Raw genomic sequence first — 21806 nt, forward strand, 5'->3', positions numbered from 1 at the left:
ATGTATATATAAGATTAAATTTCTCAGTTTTCCCACCCCAATAGTGCATGTAAAGGCAAAGGAATAGTTGGACCATTTATTTGATATCATCCACTTATCTATTTTCTCTTATCTTGTAGAAATGTAAGCAGTCAAGTTATAACAACATAGCAATACCAATACTAATCTTTTTGACTTGTACATAATTGAGTGAATGAGTTTATTACTTGATGACTACTTTAAGAAAGTTTCTCTGTTCTTGTGTGCAATGATTAATTTTACGAAAACAGACTTGATTAGTATAAATGTGAAATGGATCTAATACCTTACTTTAAACATAGAAATAAAGGAATTGTAACTATGATACATTGGAGGTTAGTAAATAACTTACAGTATATATAGAAGATGAGCATTGCTGTAAAATAGCAGAGACAGATGAGTGCAGACAAATGTCTGTGGTCAACTGGTCTGCAGTCTTATTTTTCACAGATTCACAAGTAACCTCTTGACGACTGTTCTTAATCAAATTAAATATTCTACAACAAAAACAGACACAGATTTATTTATTAAGAAGAAAATAGTTCAATAAACAATTACATTTGCCTGAATATGTAAGCATTGCAAAGATGTCCTCATTTGTTGTCTTAATTCCATCAGTTCTTTATTAATATCTAATTCACTATCAAGGGCCCTGATGAAAAAGGACAATTTTGATGTGTATGCTAATTCAGTCAAGTCAAATCTGCCAGGATGGTTGCCTGGTCATGTGGTATGCGATCTGAACTGTCACTTGATGGTCATGATAATCCCTACTTTGAACCTTCCCTAACCATCTACTACCATCCTTTAGGACATTGATGCTCAACCTCACTAGGACGGCGGGCCATTTTAATATCCCACAATCGAGTCACAGGCCAAATGAAGAAAAAGTGAAAAAAAAGGGAATTATACAATAAACCAATTTTTATTTAGAAACCTCTGAATCTAGTATTTACATTCATGAGAAGTTTATCCTAAACTACTTTTAAATATCCGGCTGCATAGTTGAGACGCCAAGAAGAAGAACTGAATCTAGAATCCTAGTCTATAGCCAGCATCACATGAACTTTATCAAGCAAGGATATCTAGTTTGTAAGTCTATCAGTTTCAGTTGTAGCTCTGTCTGGGCAATTGACACATTGGCCGCTGATGGCTTTTAGAAACGACGAAAATTGTTCAATCTGAACATGATCATCATCACATGGTCCATAGATTTTATTGGTGAATAATTCAGTGAGACCACAGAGACTCGGTTCCATTTGACCTCTAAAAACTATTGTTGTCAACCATAGTTTTGGCTCTATCAGTAGTCACTCTCACTAATTTCTCCAAGGAAAAAAGATTCTCTCTGATGATTGAAACTTTTTTGTCAGTGCTTTGCCACTGGCGATCCATACATGCTCCAAATAGCTACAAATTTTCTGATTTCAAAACTGTTGTTTTTATCGCAAATAAATATCAAATTTTTTAGTGGTATCAGATATGTCGGTAGACTCGTCAACGGCAACAGAAAATAGACATACATCAGACTCATTTTCTTCTCTTTTAGGTAAATATTTTCATCAATCATTCACTTTAGGTGTAATCTAACTATCGCGTCTCAAACCAAGAATGTTGTCTTATTTGTTTGATTTCCTAAAGCTGTTTAAAAAAAGCCACTCTTACTTTATAAAACAAATATGTTGGCTTACTATCGATACCAATTCATTTACTCTACGTAGTGAAAGATATTTTTAAAACTTTTTTTGGACAATGAATTTTCCACACTTTGTGCCGTTGTTTCGGCGGGCCGGATAGATCCACGTCGCAGGCCACATAAAGCATCACTGCTTTAGGAGGTTTGGGCTACGATGTAATTATCTTCAAATGTGTAAAAAAAAATAGTACAGAAAGTAGTCCCAATAGTCTCAATACTGAAAAAGTCCCAATATGATCTCTCTACAAGCAAAAATTACACATCTCATAATGAAACTAAACAAACTAACAAAACTATTAGTCCCATAATACTTGCCTCAAGTATGGAGGGAATAATACTCATTAACATGTTTACATTATATTACCTGTCAAGAAAAGTCATAACAAAGTCCTCAAACTGTGCTGTGAGAGAGCAAACTTCTCTTTGGTGCTAGACATAAGTATAAAATTATAATAATATTAGAAAATATATGTCAGAAATAGGAATAGCTTTACCAGATAAATTATTGCTTTATCCTTAATCCCGAAGACCTCAAGAATAAATTTGATTTTACATGAAGATATCAAAACAACTTCAAGCTAGTAAAATTTTTTCAGACCAGTAAATGAGTCTTCATAATTATTGTTGTAGCCAGAATATAGTCCTAAACAGAAATATTCTATAGGAAGGACTTACCTCTGTCAAATTAGGACATTTATGGACAGCATCTGATGAATCTACAATTGGTATGAGCACAACAACATTTGTGATCATCTGTAGAGTTGCCTAATAAAATATACAATCAACAACGGGAGCTAGTCAAGAACAGGACCAAAATTTATAAAACATTTGATGGCAATACAAACAAATATTGTCCACCAAGTATCTCTCACAAATAATTAAACAGCAAGTAATTTAGAAGTACAAGGGATGTTGTTAAAGTACACAACTCAAGACATTGACTGCATGTTTTGTGTAATGGACTTATACAAACATTGGTGTACAGATAATTAATTGATTCAATTGCAGCATTTTTTTTCCCTAGCAATGCTAATTTACCTTTCATGTTTCAATACTGAAAGAAGTCCAGATATAACCTTAGTACTGAAAGAAGCCCAAATATAACCATAGTACTGAAAGAAGCCCAAATATTGATAATACTGTATTCAACTTTGCTTTTTTAAAATCTTGCTCTATATAGAAGCTTATTTCTTATTCTTAATTTGAATAGTCAAAATTTAGGCTGTCACATGTTAGATACTAGATGAGCACCTTTAAACTGATCAAAGGTTATCACTGATTTAAAGTATTAATAAGAAACTTTTTGACCTTATGATATGCAATAATTTGATACAACAGTAATTTTATATATCTTTTTTTTCATTTCAAAAATGCATATTGTTATTGTTAATAAGTCAAATTACAATGTCAGCTGCATTGCTACATGAAAATGGATGCACATTTAACACAGGATTTAACACAGATTGACTAGCTAAACCTAGTCTACATGGCAGCCCTTGGTACAGGGAGACTATTAATTATAAAGGAATTAATTTTGGCAGTGTCAATGTCAAGTACATCTTTTAGGCTTGAAGCCTCTATCAGGATTCAAACCTAAGACAATCAGTTCAGTAGCCTATTTTTTTTTCCCAAGTCAACACAACAATGATATGAATCATTCAATATCTTTTTAAAATGTTCATGTGTGGAAAAACAAAATATGTACTTTTTTTTTTAAATAACTTGTTATTGGTGTAAAAGTAAAAATTTTGTTGTTAAAGTTGCCAGAATAAAGACAATCTTCAAAACATTTACCAAAGTTTTTCTGTTGTCATTTGGATCAATGCCAGGCAAGGAGAGCTTCAGAAGAGGAAGCACATGTAACTGTCCTTCTGGATAAATCTCTACTGAACTGACCAAGGGCCTGACAACCCATGTAATGGCAATAATACAAGTAAAAACTCGATGAGGTTCTGTTAGGGTCTCCATGGCTTGATACATCCTGAAAACAGACAAATCAAAACGGATTAAAGTGAAAATTGTTTGGCCATAGATTTTTGTTTAACAGTATACCACAGGACTAATGTAAAGTAGACTAAAAGTATTTACAAAGAGTTTGTACAAGTATTTTCCCCCCATGAAATCCAGGGAAAAACATGGACTTTATTTTAAACACAGTTTTTTTTTAAAAGTTGGGTCAACAAAAGTCATGAGGCAGATGAAGTCAAGTGGTCAATCTCACTTATTTTCTAGGTGAAAATGTTAGGCACCTTTTATCAGCTGATTAGGTTTTTTAGATCTACTACTCCAAATTTAAACTTCAAGCCTCTATCAGGATTCAAACCTAAGACAATCAGTTCAGTAGCCTATTTTTTTTCCCCACACTCAACACACAACAATGATATGAATCATTCAATATCTTTTTAAAATGTTCATGTGTGGAAAAACAAAATATGTACTTTTTTTTTAAAATAAAATTCTCACTTTTCCAGTAGTGGTGGCAAAACAAGGGCAGGCCTCAGAGTAGCCAGGCTGTTTAAAGCTTTACAGGCAAAATCAGCTCCACACCCAGACTTGCCAAAAAGGGCCAAAAATACTGCTGATTTTAAACTTTCCACAAACACTGTCACCTGACTTTCTGTCAGTTTGTGAGAGTCTGGTACTGGGGTCAACCAACCCTTATCATTGGAATATCTTTCTCTGTAGAATCATAAAACATACACTAATCAAGATTCAGTTCATAAACAAAGGGACATTTTGTAATTCTAAATAATTTTTTATTTTTTTTATTTTGAAAGTATTGTGTAGTAAAGTATGAACTCCCTTGTAAGGCTGTTGTGAAGTGTTTATGTGTGTTTCGATTGGCTGATGATGTAATCCCAAATAAGATCATTGGGTAATAAATAGAAGTGAACTGCTGATGAAAGGGAGTTAAAGTAAAAGTTGGAGTTGGAGTGGAATTTAGAGACAGAGACAGAAGGATGAGTGTTGATTGTAATTTGAAGTAAACTGTAGTTTGTTTCAATTGTTGAAGATATTATTTCACTTGTGTTTCTACAAACATTTACATTGAAATTGAAGGCTGTATAAAAGTTATGTTCATTTTTGTTAAAAAGAAGTTTCTTCTTCAAGCTGTATTAAGAATATAATTCACCTACAACTGTTTAGTTGGCTTAGCTGTCTGAAGCTAATAATCCAACAATAAACCTATCAACAAAGGGTGACAATTGCAACTAGTGAAAACAAACACATATTAACATAATTTAAACACATTTTTTTTTGTTTTTGTTTCATAACTATATTTTGGATACATCTGGTAATTTTATTCTACTTATTTATATTTATTTTTCCTTAATTTAAAATTAGTAAATATATTTGGTATTAAGTTTGAAGGAAAACAACATTGTAACAATATTCTATATATTTAAATGGAATTATAATTCTATATATTTCTGTAACAATGAAACATAAAAGATACCTTCTCAAGCGCTTGACAACCATTTCTGGAAGCATCATAAGGAATGTACATAGTTTATCCTAAGGATGACAGCAAATTCTTAAGTGTCAAAAACAAACAAATATAGTGACAATAAGGCAAAGTTAAATCATAAACACTGTTCAACTCTGCATCTTAAATAGATAATGTTTAATAGCAGTAAAGCCCTATTGAACTCTGTTAATGAGCCATCAATACATGAATTTCAGCATTAAATCTTGAGGTTTCAAATGAATTACTATATAACTCTTAATGTATATTTATAATATTAGTAAAAATGTTCAAGTTTATACTAAAAATCAATTAGAAGCCCTCATCATTACAATTCAAATGCTTACCGTCCACTGTCCACCATTAGACGGATGATAGAAAGAATGTAAAGATTTAAACAGTTTTGTGATATGTTCTTGAACCACATGATGGTCACTTCCACCCTGATGAAAGTACAAAAAAGTAGCAAGTGAAAAAGAAGCTAAACATATTACCCCTTCAAAAGATTTGGACCTCACACCATAAATGAACCGATGCCAATTAAGAGTGTTGGAGAATAATTACCAAAATGAAGATGAGGAATCATCTTGTATAAATGCTAATCTATCGACTAGCCCCTTCATCACTCTACAGCAGCTACTCAAGATACAATGCAAGAAAAGAGCTATCAAATATATATATATAAAAGCTATAATAATAATAACGTAAAAATAGCATGTAAGTAAGCAAGCAAAGTAGCCCTTTCAGAGCTTGCAATCTCCAACATTGTTACAATTTATAAAAATAAAGGCGACAGCTCTGATTGTAACAATTACAGAGGCATCTCACTGCTTAGCATAGTCGGAAAGGCTTTTGCTAGAGTATTACTAAAGCGATTACAGATCCTGGCAGATCGTGTTTATCCAGAGTCGCAGTGTGGCTTTAGGGCAGGTAGATCTACAACAGATATGATTTTCTCTCTGCGGCAGCTACAGGAGAAGAGCAGGCCATTCCCCATTAAGAGCGGTGTAAAACAAGGATGTGTACTGGCCCCTACACTATTTGTCATCTTCTTCTCAGTCGTACTATCCAGTGCTTTTAAATCCCTGGAAGACGGAATATACATCCATAGCAGATCCGATGGAAGGCTCTTTAACCTGGCACGTCTTAAAGCCAAAACGAAAAGGCGTTGTATCTTGATAGGGGAACTGCTGTTTGCCGATGACGCGGCACTCGTATCTCACTCACAAGGAGGTCTACAGAAGCTAGTGAACGCCTTAGCAGCTGCTTGTCAAGAGTTTAGCCTTACTATAAGTCTCTCCAAGACCGAAATCCTGGCACAAGACGTCGCAGAAATACCTATAATACAAATTGGGAACCATACCCTTTCAGTGGTGCAGGAATTTACCTACTTGGGTTCAACAATTGTCAGTAACCTAGACTTAGACATCGAGCTGACAAAAAGGATAGGAAAAGCTACCACAGCATTGGCAAAACTCTCCAAGCGCGTCTGGGAAAATGGTAAATTGACCACAGCGACCAAAATCCTAGTCTACAATGCCTGTGTTGTGAGCACTCTCCTTTATGGCAGTGAAAGCTGGTCAACATACATGTACCAAGAGCACAGATTGAATAGTTTCCACTTGCGCTGCCTGAGACGCATAATGGGCATCTCTTGGAGGGACCATGTCTCCAATCAGGAAGTTTTGAGATTGGCCAATATGAACAGCATGTATGCTCTCCTGACACAAAGAAGATTACGCTGGCTCTGACATGTCACCTGCATGCCAGATGGTAGAATCCCGAAAGATATCTTATATGCTGAGCTTGTGGAAGGAGTCAGACCCAAGGGCCGCCCAAGACTAACATATAGAGATGTCTGCAAGCGAGACATGAGAGCCTCAGGCATCAGTGAAAGTATGTGGGAAAACATAGCCAAAGACCGGAGTGCATGGAGACAGACTGTGCGTGCTGGGACAACCCTTGCTGAGAACAAAAGAATTGAAGCGGCTTTAATCAAGAGGGAAAAAAAGAAAGCTGCCCTGTCTGCTAGCCCTAAATCAGAGGCATACACATGTAGGAATTGTGGCAAAGTCTGCCGTTCTAGAATTGGCTTGATTAGCCACACCAGATTCTGCCCCGTCTCAAGATTAAGCCAAAACCAGTGACTCATTTGGGCGCATCCATTGCCTTTCGAGACTAAAGGAGCCATATATATATATAATCTATAGGGCAGAAGATGTTAAGGTCATCTGTTCCTATGGCTGATAGTTGATCAGGGTGTCATGTGGCTAGCACAATGACCAACCACTTTACTTTCAGGTACCTACTAGAATTGGGAGAACTTAGCGGTCACCTTAAAAAAATACAAAAATTAAACATCCTTGTCTTCATTAGCGCTTTACCACTATGCCACCATGACTCCCATGTATATATATATATATATATATATATATATATATATATATATATATATATATATATATATATATATATATATATATATATATATATTGATCTTGTGAATGCAACATATCAGGAAGTAGGACTTGTATTTCTGAAGCCTCAAACCTCAAGAAAATATTTGGATTTTCTCTGAATGCTGTTTGATCTTTGATGGAAGTTGAGTAATCTTTTCTATTTAGAAAATTCTATTACCTAACATGTGAAGAAGGGCTATATAAGTGTTCTTAATGTTTAAACAGTAATTGTTAATAAACAATCCAAGTAGTACCATCATGCTGACTATCCAAGTTGAAGCAGTAGTTGTGTTATATGTTTGGTTATCAGCAACAGATACTACATATTGCTCTCCAATTGGAAGGCAAAAACTTCGTAAAAGGCGATTAAAAATCTAAAAAAAAAAAAAATGAATACCATTAATACTCTTCACTAGCATATTATACATTGAAAAAAAAACATCAACTCAAAATGCACTATAAATAAAAGAATAAACTCATTTTCCCATTATTTTGTAAATCGCTAGAAATTTCATTCTATGGGTGCTGTGACAGTTCACATAACCTTATATTATATCAAAGCAGGAAATTTTGGCGCAGCCGTTTTGCCGCAAAAATTGTTTTGTCATGAAATGTTTTGGTTACATTATTTATGTTCATTGTACTATTTCCTTAAAAAGAATGATACATATCTATGTTTTGTATGAGTGTTTGTGTAAAGACATATTTTTTATTGCACATATTCGTTATGCTCTAGATCTATTACAAATTCAATGACATGTCTGATCCAAACGTATGATACAATTACACTTCTTATAAGCTTTGTTGTTTGTTTTTTTATATTTTTTTATGTTTTTTATGTCTGCTAACAATATTATTTTATGTGAATTATAACAAAGTCCATTAATCAATGTGACTTATCATTTACTGCATGTATATGCGTGTATGTGTTTCACGTCATTTTTTTAAATACTATTTTCACTTGTGCATGTGTGTTTATTACAGTGCACATTTTTATTTTCAAAATGTTTGTTTAAGTTATTACACTAATTTACAAACAAAAACAAAGTGAAGTAATGATAGAAAAAAATCAAAGCAATTATTTGTTAACATAAACATTGGTTTATTTATTAAATGTATGGTATCTCCAGTATTAAAAATATGCTAATAATAAAAAAAATATAATACAAGAAATATGTTTATCAATATGTGAAAGTTCGGAAATAGGCATAAACACCAGTTATTTGCATAAGCAATTGGAAAATGTTGTGTGCAGTCCCTTGAGTTCCTCTGTTGGTAATTTTGTACAACTACATTTATTCTTTTTGAGTCAATATACTTATTTCATTTTGAAGGCAGCTGGTCTCCCCCTCATAAATTGTTCAAAAATAAGGGTTAGGGTTAGCCTTTCTGGAGAGCTCGTATTCCATCAATAAATGTCTGTATGGTTGGGTGGCTATCCCAAATTTGGCTTGTAATCGTTTATGTGCCGCTTCAACAAAATTGTTTGTTTGATTTTCTCCATTTGGTGTTCTCTGATAGACAGACCAATTGGAGGAGGGAACAGAGTTCTACTGTGGTTTAGATGTCCTCAAAGCAGTTGATGATTGGAGCCAAAATGTTCTCTATGCCAAAACGTCTCACACCAAAACAGCCCCGCCAAAATGGTTACACCAAAACATCACATGGGTAAAATATTATATAAGTGTTAATATCTCCATTTCCTAGTAGACAAAGTAGCCAAATACCTCCAGCCAATTACACAGGCTATTTGTGTTATTAGGTCATTTTAGTTGTGCAATTTGGTTATGGTGAGCCAGGTCTGACAAAGCTGGCCACTAGGTGCACCACTGACACATTATCATTATTATTATTATTGTAAAATATCTAGCTTTTCAAGAACTATTGAGTGATTGAAGCAATAACTTTATATTACAATGTACACATTGAGGGGTTTATCCCAGAATGAATGAATCAACTGTCAGGTTTTGTGCAAGAATGAGTAAAAAATCTAACAACTGAGCCTGAGAATAAATCTAAATTTAGCTAAAAGTCCTTTTTCATTTAAAAAATCAACCTACTGACCATAGGAATATAAGGCAGCCAGTCAATGTAGCCAATGTTATTCTGAGCCAGGTCAGAAAATAGGTAGACTAAGTTCTAGAGAAAAAAAAAGCAAAATTATTGTGCAAACATATGTATACAATGATCACATAACAAAGACAAGTATGTGAACAATTATACAAGACAAGTATGTGAACAATTGTAAAAGACAAGTATGTGAACAATTGTAAAAGACAAATATGTGAACAATTGTAAAAGACAAGTATGTGAACAATTGTAAAAGACAAGTATGTGAACAATTGTAAAAGACAAGTATGTGAACAATTGTAAAAGACAAGTATGTGAACAATTGTAAAAGACAAGTATGTGAACAATTGTAAAAGACAAGTATGTGAACAATTGTAAAAGACAAGAATGTGAACAATTGTAAAAGACAAGTATGTGAACAATTGTAAAAGACAAGTATGTGAACAATTGTAAAAGACAAGTATGTGAACAATGGTAAAAGACAAGTATATGAACAATTGTAAAAGACAAGTATGTGAACAATTGTAAAAGACAAGTATGTGAACAATTGTAAAAGACATAGTTGTTTGAAAAAAAACTTTTACCTTTACACTCCGAAAGTAAACATTGTTTATTGTACTTATTCATTTTGTAAAATTTAAAATTTTAGAGGCTAATTTAATTACATTTTTGTCATCTTATTATGTTTCTACACAAAGTATCATTAGCAAAACTTCATAAAATAAAAAAAATGCTAGTCAAAATAAATCAAAGAGGTTTATATACATTTTGCTAATGTCTGTAGCTTTACAAACAGCATATATGAACAGATATGGATATGGTCATCAATCAATATACTACAGTATACTTACGGCCTCCCAAGATGGCATGTTTTGAATAGATAACCATAACTGCAGAAACTCATCTAGCCACAACCTTTGCACAAAAATGTTAAATCCATTTTAAGATTTTAAACCAGGAAATCTAGAGTGTAAATGGTTTGGATCTAAAGATCAACTTGTGGGTTTTTTTTGTGGTGGAGATGGGTTATTTAAATAAAATCTCTAGATAATAAAGTCAAGATCACCGAATGACAAAATAAAAAAGTCATCTGTACAGAATGGACTAAATCAAGGGATGTAAAAGAAAAAAAAAAGGGCAGCTTAAAACTTTGTGGTGGGGGATGAGAGCTTTCTATTGAATGATGCCAAAAAAGTATGTGATATCATGGTATCGGATGGCTGCCTGGTCGTGTGGTTTGCACGCTAGACTCTCGTTCAGATTCATCGATGGTCCCGGGTTCAAACCCTGCCCGCTCCCATCCCCCGTCGTCCTGCGGGAGGCTTGGACTAGGAAGTAATTATCTTCAACTCTGAAGGAACATCCGAAAATTATAAAACATGGTAACGCTGGTTGTTCCACTGAATAGAAATATGTTCAAATCAAACTAACCAGAAATTGGTTTTGTTATGGGTTTTTTGAATTCATGGACAGCCGTTCCATTGGAAGATACAAAGGCCAAAAAGGTTTTTTTCGGGGGTATTAAGAAATAGTGTGTGTTATAATGCAGCCAAATGAGAAGGCTGCAAAGGATGGGCCTAAGAAGTGTTTATGCAATCTCTTTATTTTAGGGGATTGCATGCCATTTGATTGAAGGATAAAAGGAAACTTTTGAATTTTAGGCTAAGTAAATTGTGTTGGGCAAATACATTTAATTATATCAACTTTTTTGGACCAAAGTTCAATTTCATCAGACCAAAGAAGGTGAGAGCAAGTAAGAAAAATAAGCCACAAGTTGGAAATATGGAACTTCAACAGAGAAATAGTTAAAAGATTTTTTTTATACATCAAAAGCAACTTCCATTAAAATGAAGATAAAGACACTGCTATTGTTGCAGAGAAACATGTGACTCCATCAGAAGACCAGGAAAGGGATGGCGATGCCCTGATAAGCTGGCACAAGTGGCAATGCAGATTATTAGTAGGAAAGGCTTTGAAACTTTACAACACTATTTCATCCAGAAAGGAAACAAAGGCAATCCAATTACTACATTAGATAACTGTGTTGATTTAGTTCCAGTGCATTCCCTCTAGAGATCACATTGGATTAGTTCTTCAAACATTGGCTGAAATGTATCAACTTTTTAAAAATCAAAACAAATATCAAAACTTGTCAAAACCATCGGAGTTTCCCTTTTTCTAAAGATTCCCAACAGATCAAAAAAAGGAGTTCAGTGAAAGTATTTTCCATCCTCCTCCACAGCAACTAATCAAACCCAATAAGTATTTATCAACAAGGTACTGAACTTAAGACTTTTGGTTTCTAATTTGGTAAAAGAATTCATAGAAAAAATATATTTTATATATAGGCCTATATATATTTTAGAAAGAATACTATAAATAAGTAACATTTAAAAAAAGACAATACCTCCTTAAAGACTCTTTTTGACTGTTTGCAAAATTAATTGTTTTACACTAAATAACTAATGACTCATAGATTTTTAAAAAATTGAAAAATGTTACCCTACCCCCCATTCCCCCCCCCCTTTCCCAAAAAAAAAAAACAAATCACTGTTAAAAAAATGTATAAATTCATGCAGAGTATATAAAATTCTAATGACAGCCCTATAGTCCCAGACTTACAAGATGGTGTGCAAAATGTTCCTGAAAGTCTATTTATTTATTTATTTAACTCTTTAATGAATAGGACCTATATGCAGAAATACCTACTGATGTGTCTGTTGAAGATAAACATTTTCAAGACCAAATTTAAATTTAGAAGATACTATTTCAAAATATTATAACTGTCAATCTAGAGTTTTCCCAATGTGGCCAATTAAATAAGCTCGTAACTCTTTTTGAAAGATATGCATCAACTGTTGAATTTCTAGGAAAATCGTTAAAGCCATTTTCGAGATCCGTGTCCCATTTTTCTGAATTTGCAAGCTAAATAGAGGAATAGTAAAAATGATTGTTGCCTAGAGATCTTTAAGTTATTTAAACTTACTTAAATCCTTTATGATGTAGATGTGGAGGCACACTGATAGGAAGAAAATAATCAAAACATCGGAGACCATAAGTGATTTGAGTACTACCTAACGGATACAACAATGGTCGCCATTCATCCAGCATTTCTCGAGTGGCATCTTCATGGAAAAATCTGAAAGTATTTAAATACAACTTTTGAATGACTAGCTTTTCAGCATGTGCAGTGTTCATAATAAAATATACAATATTAGAAAGGAAAGTTTAAAACTGATGGATGTCCAAAAAAAGGAATATACACATTATAAGAAGATAATAAAATTAAAACTAACATACTAAATTAAAACTAACATACTAAATTAAAACTAACATACTACATTAAAACTAACATACTAAATTAAAACTAACATACTAAATTAAAACTAATATACTAAATTAAAACTAACATACTAAATAAAAAATAGCATACATACTAAATTAAAACTAACATACTAAATTAAAACTAACATACTAATAAATACTTTGCATTAAAAAAAAAAGAATTTTCCAGGGAAGTTTGTGCTGGTATCAATATATTAATTTTTAAAGGGATTTCTGTATCATTACTGCACTACAAATCAGAATGCTTACCAGATAGGCAGAGTGATATAAGCCATCATGTATGAATATTATAATATTGTGATCTGTGTAGACTTTTCTAAAGCGTCTTTATATTTTGTGCTTATAGTGAGGTAAAAGAGTATACAAGCAGCTAAGGGTTTGTTGACTATAAGCTGCAGTTTTATTAATTTTATTTGGCTTTGAGATGGATGGAAAAAGATTCCTAGCTGGTCAGAGAAACATTTCATGATATTTTCAATGTAACTTTGGAGCTATTATTCAATAGTAACAATACCTGTAGAGAGTACAACAAATGTTACAACAATTTGGCAAGTTCAGGGAGCAGAACAAAACACATAGTATATAAAAAAAAAGAAATTCCACACAGCTACCAACACTAGCTACATGGGCAAGCATAAAAAGAAGGACACCCTAACCTATCCCTTAGTCTGTTGAATTATTGGGGCACCACACATGATCTGTTAATGACAGGCCTGTCCATTCATTATGTTGTCTTCCCATCACTTCCTCTGTCTGTTCTTAGCATGACCTTGTGATAAGGTCATGAAGTTTCAGTTTGGTTGTTTTTTGTACAGTAGTGTTAGCAGGGCATCATGGGCCAATAGTCCACACAAGTGGTCTCCATCAAACATAAAGAACAAAGAACAAAGAAATTTAATAAACAACAACATAACAATGTATAGTAGTTAAATCAAATTTAACAAAAGACAAAAAAAACAACAGAAAGCTAAAGGAAAAGAAATAAGAAGGAATGGTTTCAACAATTTTAATATGGCTTAATTTTTTTAAAAGTTGTTTTGTCTGTATTGCAGTAATATACACTAATTATAATCAAATCTACATGTTTAATTAATATATATATATATTCAGAGAAATTATACAACTATAACTATAAAATTAACTCTTGATTTTAAACAAAATCTGTAGCTGTATTATGAAATATGTAATGGTAGGGTCTAACTAGCATAAGTCAATCAAATAGAATGAAAGTTGTATCTCTAATTTGCTAGCAATGTTTTTACTGTATAAAATTAAATACTAGCCATTTCAGATAAAAACACAAGTAAATATTTTACAATAACCTTCTCCAATTATTTTTATATTGTAAGCCAAAAACATTAATATTTTGATTACATCAATTTAAACAATGAATCAGCCAGGAATGACTAAGTAAAGTTCAAGTCTCTGATTTACATGCAAGACTAGATTACCACACAGATATGCATAGGGCAGAATAAACTATTAACTTTATTTATAAGATAAGATAAACAATGAACTTAACTTAATAAGATAAGATAAGATAAACAATGAACTTAATTTTTATAAGATAAGATAAACAATTAACTTAATTTTTATACGATAAGATAAACAATGAACTTACAGTTTACAAGCAAGCACAGTGTTATTTAAATTATTTAGAAATGTTCTGCAATGTGAACGTAAATATGCTCATTAGAAGTTACATCTTGAAAAGAAATTAAACTGTCAAATAATGAAGCATTATACAGGTCGTGCGGTTTGCGCGCTGGACTGTCATTTGGACTTATCGATTGTCCTGAGTTCCCGCTCCCATCCCCACGTCATCCTGCGGGAGGTTTGGACTAGGAAAAAAATCCTTTTCAACTCAGAAAAAAACATCCAAAACATGTTAACCATTTTACAAACATTTTTTTACTTCAAAGATAAAAACTATCTTAATCTCCAAGCTACAAAACAAAAAGTATCACTCATTTTAAAAGCCCTAATGCAAGGTATGTTATATATATCAATATTTAGAACTAGGATGGGAAATAACAACAGGGACTCCAATCTAACAAAAATGAGAAAATGATAAACTTGGCTTATATATAAGTTCGATGTCCTTCTTTGCTTCAAGAAATTATAGACTGATTCATAATGTTAATATTTAACTAACTACTGCAACATAAATCCTTACTAATTTTCATTACCACAAAGCAAATGTCAATTAACAGACCTAAAATGTTTTGTGTCATAAAATACTTACCTGGGATATTTGGGAAAACTTTTTTTATTACATGACAATGTTTTGTAAATTGTGTACAGTGGTCGCCAGGGCAACATCAAATCTTTTCTGGTCAATAATTCCTTGTTACTAATATGAAAAAGAAGAACATGTTTTTAACACAATAAAAGAGAATAATTAAAAACATGCTAAGCATCTTAGAGGTCTCATTATAAATTTTGCACACAATTTGTTACTGCACTCATTGGAAGATAAAAATTGTAATTAAAGGATTCAGAAATGGCTCTTCCTTGGTCAAGTAAGAGAAAGTAAACCCTCGTAAGGTGGCTAGAAAAAAAAAGAAGACACTGAAAACAACTAGGAACTTTTTAGCATTCCAGAGATACTAAAAAAATGAATTTGATGTTAGTTTGTTGTCCAGTAGATTAAAAGTTGTAGAGAGTGTTTGTTTTGAGATTTCTATCAGTTGTCAGATCAAATCAAAAGCTATAGAAAATTTTTGTGTTGAGATTTCTATCAGTGGTCAGATCAAATCAAAAGCTGTAGAAAATGTTTGTGTTGAGATTTCTATCAAAGGTCAGATCAAATCAAAACAATTTACTTTTAAGACAATGGGCAAAACTTCTTTCCCTCATGTTAATGAAGCAGCACTAATCTTACAGAATGTTGAACAAGACAAAAGAATGTCTCGCCAATAGTAAAGACCTGGTCTGCATGTAATTGAAAAGAAACTCTAACAGGAAGCAAATGAAATGACATATTACAAGAAAAGTAAAGATCACTAAACATACAAATATAATCAGCACAAAAATATAAAACAAATACAATAAAGTCATAAAGAAATACTCAATCATAGATAGGCCACATCTATGGGCCAGTTGTACTCACTAAATCTAACTTGTAATAACATTTGTGAATGAATAATTACCGGTAATTAATTAATTAATCTACGAGATATAATTATTCAGTATTGAATGACACACACCACCTTTTAATCTTAATTGTATAATTGGTTACATGTTTGTGCATACCATATGCACACTTAGTTTTAAAAACAAAAGGGCTTGCTTTCAGAAGATCATTAGTAGCTGTAAATTATAGAGCACTGGAACAAACCACTATATAATAGTATGTGATAAAAGACTATGAACTTGTTTTTAAAATGACATATATATTTAATTTTAAAACTAAAGAATACATATCAAAGACAATGAATACTATTGATATCTATTTCAAGAAAGACAACTTGCTAATAACATAAACTGCAATAGCAATACATTTTTTGAAAAAAAAAAACATGAGAAACAATTTATTTCCTAAACGTTAATATGTATCTGCATACAGTAATCATAATTTATATTTTTAGAAAAATCGATTCACTTTCTGGAGATTAAAGTATATGTTGGAGAATATAGAGCATGATGTAGGCAATATAAAATCTGTTTTTCAACAACATTTTTTGTGACAGATGGACAGTCTGGTAGCATAATAACTAATAGTTCTACTCTTCTACGGTTGTCACTAAAAAATAGTTTCTCTGAGATTAATTCTGTATCAAACCCATTAGCACTATAACCCATGGAAGGCCCTGACCTACTTCAACACAGCTTTCCATTCAGATCTCTCATGTCTCCATGCCCTAACTCCTGAGTTGCTGTAGATTTGCTTCTACATCAAAGAATCTACATCAAAGAATCTTATTCTAGGTCTGCTTTTGAACTGCCTGCTTTTTGGTTTTTGATGATGCACTATCTGACCCACTATTCTCTGAATTTCTTTCAAGGCTTTCTACCCAGTGTAATCTGTTCTCTTTTTTTTCTGTCACTATAGATGGGTCTTCATTTTATAGGTATATCTCCTAGTGGGTTTTCTTCCTCCAGTTTCATCTTGTATGGCTCCATACATTTTTCAAAGAATTTTCCTTTCCCAAGTTTTTAGCAGATTTTCTGTTGTTTTTCTTTATAAGTGTCCAGGTCTCACTTGCATACATGTACTGGTCTTATGATATTTCTGTAGACAGTAGAGTTGTTTGCAGTAATGCCCTAAAATTGTACATTCAAAATCACCTCCCCAATCGCACACATGACTACTAGTCTTATGACAGTTTTGTAGACAGTGAATAGGTTGAGCTCAATTAATTAAGCAAAACTAAACATTTCAACATTTAAACTTTGTTTAATAGAATCTTGACAAGAAAAGAAAAGATATAGTATTTATGTTCAAATAGAATTTCTATAGCTTAATACAGCTATCATAGAAAATACCTTACCTAAATAGCAATGTAACAAGTTTATTCAGTTATTGGAGAAATAGCCTTACTTTAATATCTTATATAATACAGACGTTACTTCAAAAAAGAAGATGATTACATTGCTTACAATGTAAGTAACAAGCATACTGAGCTACAAGAGAAATAACCTTACCCCAAATAGCAATGTAAGTAACAAGTTAATTCAGCTATATGAGAAAAAAACTTACCTTAATAGCAATGTAAGTAATGTGGCCATTTTGTCAAGCAGGGCATATTCATGGGAGCTCATTGTGAGCACTTGAAATGCAAGCTCCACAAGAAGAATATGGTCAGCTTTTGAAAAATGATATCCATAATGAAAAATATATCTGGAGAATAGGACATATAAGAAGATGGTCTTTGTCAAAGCATGGAAGTTGGTAAAACTGATTTCTGCTTTGATGAAAATAGTTAAAAAGTAAACCTTGAGTGCTAAAAATGTTATAGAAGTATTGTGTTGTATTAAAGTACACCTTTAAAGTTCCAAAGGACTGTCAATGCCGGGGGTGAAAGTGGGGATAAGCACCCACTTTCCAAGAAATGCTCCCATGGCTTGCGTCTCTAAATGCCTCTGACAGTCAAATCCAGCTCCTGGCCTTCACGTGTGATTTTCTAAAAAATCCGGCGGAACCTGTTCTTACAAACTGACAGAAGGGATGAAAGGCGGAACACTGGCGCCTCAAAACCAGTTTAGCTTCGTGTTGATGGGGCACGTCAGCCTAAATAACGCAACCTATCTAGGAGAAGGAAAACTCTGACTCCAAACCTCCACTCTGTGGTGATACTCCCCTGTGTGGGTATCGGGGCTTGGAAATGACCAAGAGAAATAAATAACCCCACTGCCTTTCCACTTGCATTTCACTAAGTGAATAATAGTGGACCTTCCCCCCCCCCCTCTAGGTGCTTTTTGACAGAGGTCTGGATTGCACTACACCAGACGGAGGTCCTTGTCTCACTACATTCTAATACTAGACATAAACCCAACATGAAGTGTTTTTTTTTCTAAATCTGGTGAATGTGAAGGGGCCTGGATCCAGGATGTGACGATTCCACAGAGCATACCCAGGGCACAGTCCACTTTAAGCTTTCTACTGCAGAAAAGTTCCATTTGGAGAGCTCTATGGATGGCGGAGAATGGACCATTGGCCAACCCCACCTTGTCCCATGGATATTCCGGTTACAGTCTTCAGACCTAGATGTTTCCTTTTGTGTCAGTATTGGAGAAAATTGCCAAGACCGAAAACTCCCTTAAAATGCAGGGACTATATATTTATATATTGTAAAAAAGCCTGAGGAAACACCCAGCCTACACTAAATGTCCAGGAATTTAACGAAAAATCCATACGAGCTCAGACATCGCCTCGTAAAAGGTCTGCGCATGGCAGTTTCTTCCAGGACTGCCTGTGATTAAGTCAGCTACTGGAAATAAAAAACAGACTAGCAGCAAACACCTTCTAAACCTTTTGCAACTCAACATCTTAGGCCTACAAAACAAGACAACAGAACTCCAACACATACTCAAAAAGCATGATATACACATAGCGCTATTGCAAGAAACACTACTGCCCAAGAAAGAAAGAAACATCACAGGCTACACACAGTACAGATGCCTTTGCACCAAATGCCAGGGAATTATGACCCTCATAAGAAACGACACACAAGCCACAGTAAAACAAATACAGAACAATACAGACATCGATACGCAGGAAATACATCTTTGGCAGACCTGCCTACCAAAAATAGTCCAAATGCGTAACACTTACGGTCAAAATGCGTATTTTGGCACCAGAATGCGTAACACTTACGTGATCCTCTATTTTGTCATATATATATATCTATATATCTATCTAATCATGACATCTAATATTATATATATAGGGGAAGGTGGGGCTAGTTGTCACAGTTTTCAGATTTTGATGTTTTAAACATACTTAGAATTCATTGATTCTCACCAAACGTAACATGCTGTAACTTAAACATTCAGACAACAATTAGAGTAAATGAAATAAACTTTATCTCTTTATTTATCAAAGTTATACAACAAAAAAGTGGCTGGGTTGAGGTTGTGACAATTTGCCCCACACCGGGGTAAGTTGACACAGGCATGGGGTAAAATGTCACACATTTAAAAAATCACCATATCTTGCTATGTCTAAAAGAAATAGCATATTAAGTCAAGACTTTGTTCTTGTAGTAGTTTCCTTGACTGGCCGTCGTGAAATAATGATATATATATGTGAAGGTTCTGAAAGTTTTGGACCTAACAAGAAAAGCTGTAGGTTTTTCTTCAAAATAATGTTTATTTTTTTCTATATAATATTTGTAAAATATCTGTTCATTTCTTTCAGCAATGCACCCACTTCCAACCTATCTAAATAGTAGGACTAGGTAACTTCTTTCCTAAAATAAATGTTGCGCTAGGAGAACATCTTTTCTGTATGTTGATGCTGGCATAACCTTTATAAACAGCATTATTTAAAGAGAAAGTCGCTTAATACTATTTAGGTATCTATTAGGTATCACCATAAAAAGGAATCAATAAAACAAATAATTATTAATAAACAAATATTAATATTAAAATTTGTTTTCAAAATGCTGTGACAAATTACCCCAACCTGTGTGACAACTTGCCCCACAACAATTTTCAGAACATTTATTTTAATAACATTTTATTGGGTCGAGCTTTTTGAAAAAAACTAATTTCAATGTGTAACTAATACACAGAGATATGAAACAGTGTAATGTTAGACAATCATCTCAAAATTATAAGTGTTTTTCAACAAAATTACACAAAAATAAAATTCCACTTTCCGAACAGTCAAAAACAATGAATCGTGATAATTTTAAAATGCGAAAAGGTATCGACTTCATTTTATAACTATTTGTAAATGTTTCCGTAAACATCTCAGCTGTAGTTTCACATTCTTGATAGCGCATCACATTATATCGATATAGTGTTTGTGACAACTTACCCTTGTGACATTTCACCCCACCTTCCCCTATATATATATAATATTAGATGTCATGATTAGATCTACAATCTAAATCTAGATCAATAGAGATGATATCTAGACTAGATCTGGATCTATGTCTATATAATGAATATAATCTACTCTAGATCTGGGCTCAAAAGTGTTACCGATGCCGTGGATCCGCTAGATCCAAACTTTCGTAGGCCTACCTTCATACTTGATCTATTCTATACTAAGACTAAGAATCTAGTCTAGATCTAGACTAGATGGTAGTAGATGTTATCGATCTAGATTATTCTAGATCTAGTCAATCTAAATTCTAAATCATACTATAACTATAACTAGTTACTAGTTTGTAGGGTAATGTAGAGAATCATAACATAACGTAATGACTAGCTAGACTCGAGCTAGATCTATTCCTGTATAACAAGTTATCTAGATTCTAGATCTAGAATCCAGATCTAGATCTAGACCAGATCTAGATCTAGACTAGATATCTACAATGTCACTCAATGTGTTTTTAATCGATAGCTCTTCGATTTTTTTTCTATACAAATGAATACAAGAATCAGGAATGCACCAACATAATTAATTTCTACTCATGAACTTACAAAAAAAAAGTCACGTTGGTCAGCTAACTGACAGTACCAACCTGGTACCAACCCGCCACTCCCTCACTCTCGCGTTCTTTATTTCTAGACATCTAATTGTTAAGTACCAATCAACGTATAGATCTGGGCACATTGTGTTCACCCCACCTTTTCTGTTTCGCCCCTCTCCCCACAGGTGGGCTTAGCGTGACCTCCGTGACCGCTTGTAAGCGAGAGGAGAAAAAAAAAAAGCATACGAAATGCGTAACGCGACGGGTTAAATGCGTATTTGCGTACTGGCGGTCATTTTGGGGAGATTTTGCGTAACGAATACGCATTTTGCGTAACGGTAGGCAGGTCTGATCTTTGGAGAGGAGGAACAAAGTACACCATCAAAAACTACTATTGCCCACCATCATCAACAGCAGAAATAGACATACAACTACCACACTACACAAGGACAATAATAGCTGGCGACTTCAATGCACACACACCTTCCCTAGGCTACCCACACTACAACAAGCGTGGCAAAGAAATAGAGGATGTAACAAATGCCTCTAACCTACACCTTCTGCAAAACAAAACTACACCTCCAACTTTCCTCCACAGAGCACACAACACAACTAGCAGACCTGACCTAACTTTTATCTCTACAGACATTACCGACTCTTCTAAA

At 33.5% G+C, this 21806-nt stretch overlaps 1 protein-coding gene across 6 annotated transcripts in view; it reads right to left on the reverse strand.

Annotated features, from left to right (window-relative positions):
• The window catches only part of LOC106071212 (proteasome activator complex subunit 4-like), a 79741-nt gene that overhangs the window by 50690 nt on the left and 7245 nt on the right, over positions 1–21806 (reverse strand). For 5 of the 6 annotated variants that reach the window (XR_008777129.1, XM_056025014.1, XM_056025013.1 and 2 more), the window contains exons 3-16: positions 17757–17897; positions 15300–15407; positions 14676–14720; positions 12696–12848; positions 10561–10624; positions 9704–9778; positions 7894–8013; positions 5528–5623; positions 5172–5230; positions 4178–4393; positions 3509–3695; positions 2390–2479; positions 2079–2143; positions 371–515 (exon numbers count right to left, since the gene is read on the reverse strand). Coding sequence is in view for 5 of the 6 variants with exons in the window: in XM_056025014.1 (XP_055880989.1) it covers positions 371–515; positions 2079–2143; positions 2390–2479; positions 3509–3695; positions 4178–4393; positions 5172–5230; positions 5528–5623; positions 7894–8013; positions 9704–9778; positions 10561–10624; positions 12696–12848; positions 14676–14720; positions 15300–15407; positions 17757–17897 (1564 nt within the window). In the remaining variant the exon portion in view is untranslated. Of the gene's footprint in view, positions 1–370; positions 516–2078; positions 2144–2389; positions 2480–3508; positions 3696–4177; positions 4394–5171; positions 5231–5527; positions 5624–7893; positions 8014–9703; positions 9779–10560; positions 10625–12695; positions 12849–13710; positions 14607–14675; positions 14721–15299; positions 15408–17756; positions 17898–21806 lie in introns of those variants that run through there. The other variant, XM_056025015.1, reaches the window with a different exon arrangement.

The sequence above is a fragment of the Biomphalaria glabrata genome, chromosome 3 (assembly GCF_947242115.1).
Source record: "Biomphalaria glabrata chromosome 3, xgBioGlab47.1, whole genome shotgun sequence".
In the NCBI taxonomy this organism is placed as follows: Eukaryota; Metazoa; Mollusca; class Gastropoda; family Planorbidae; genus Biomphalaria; species Biomphalaria glabrata.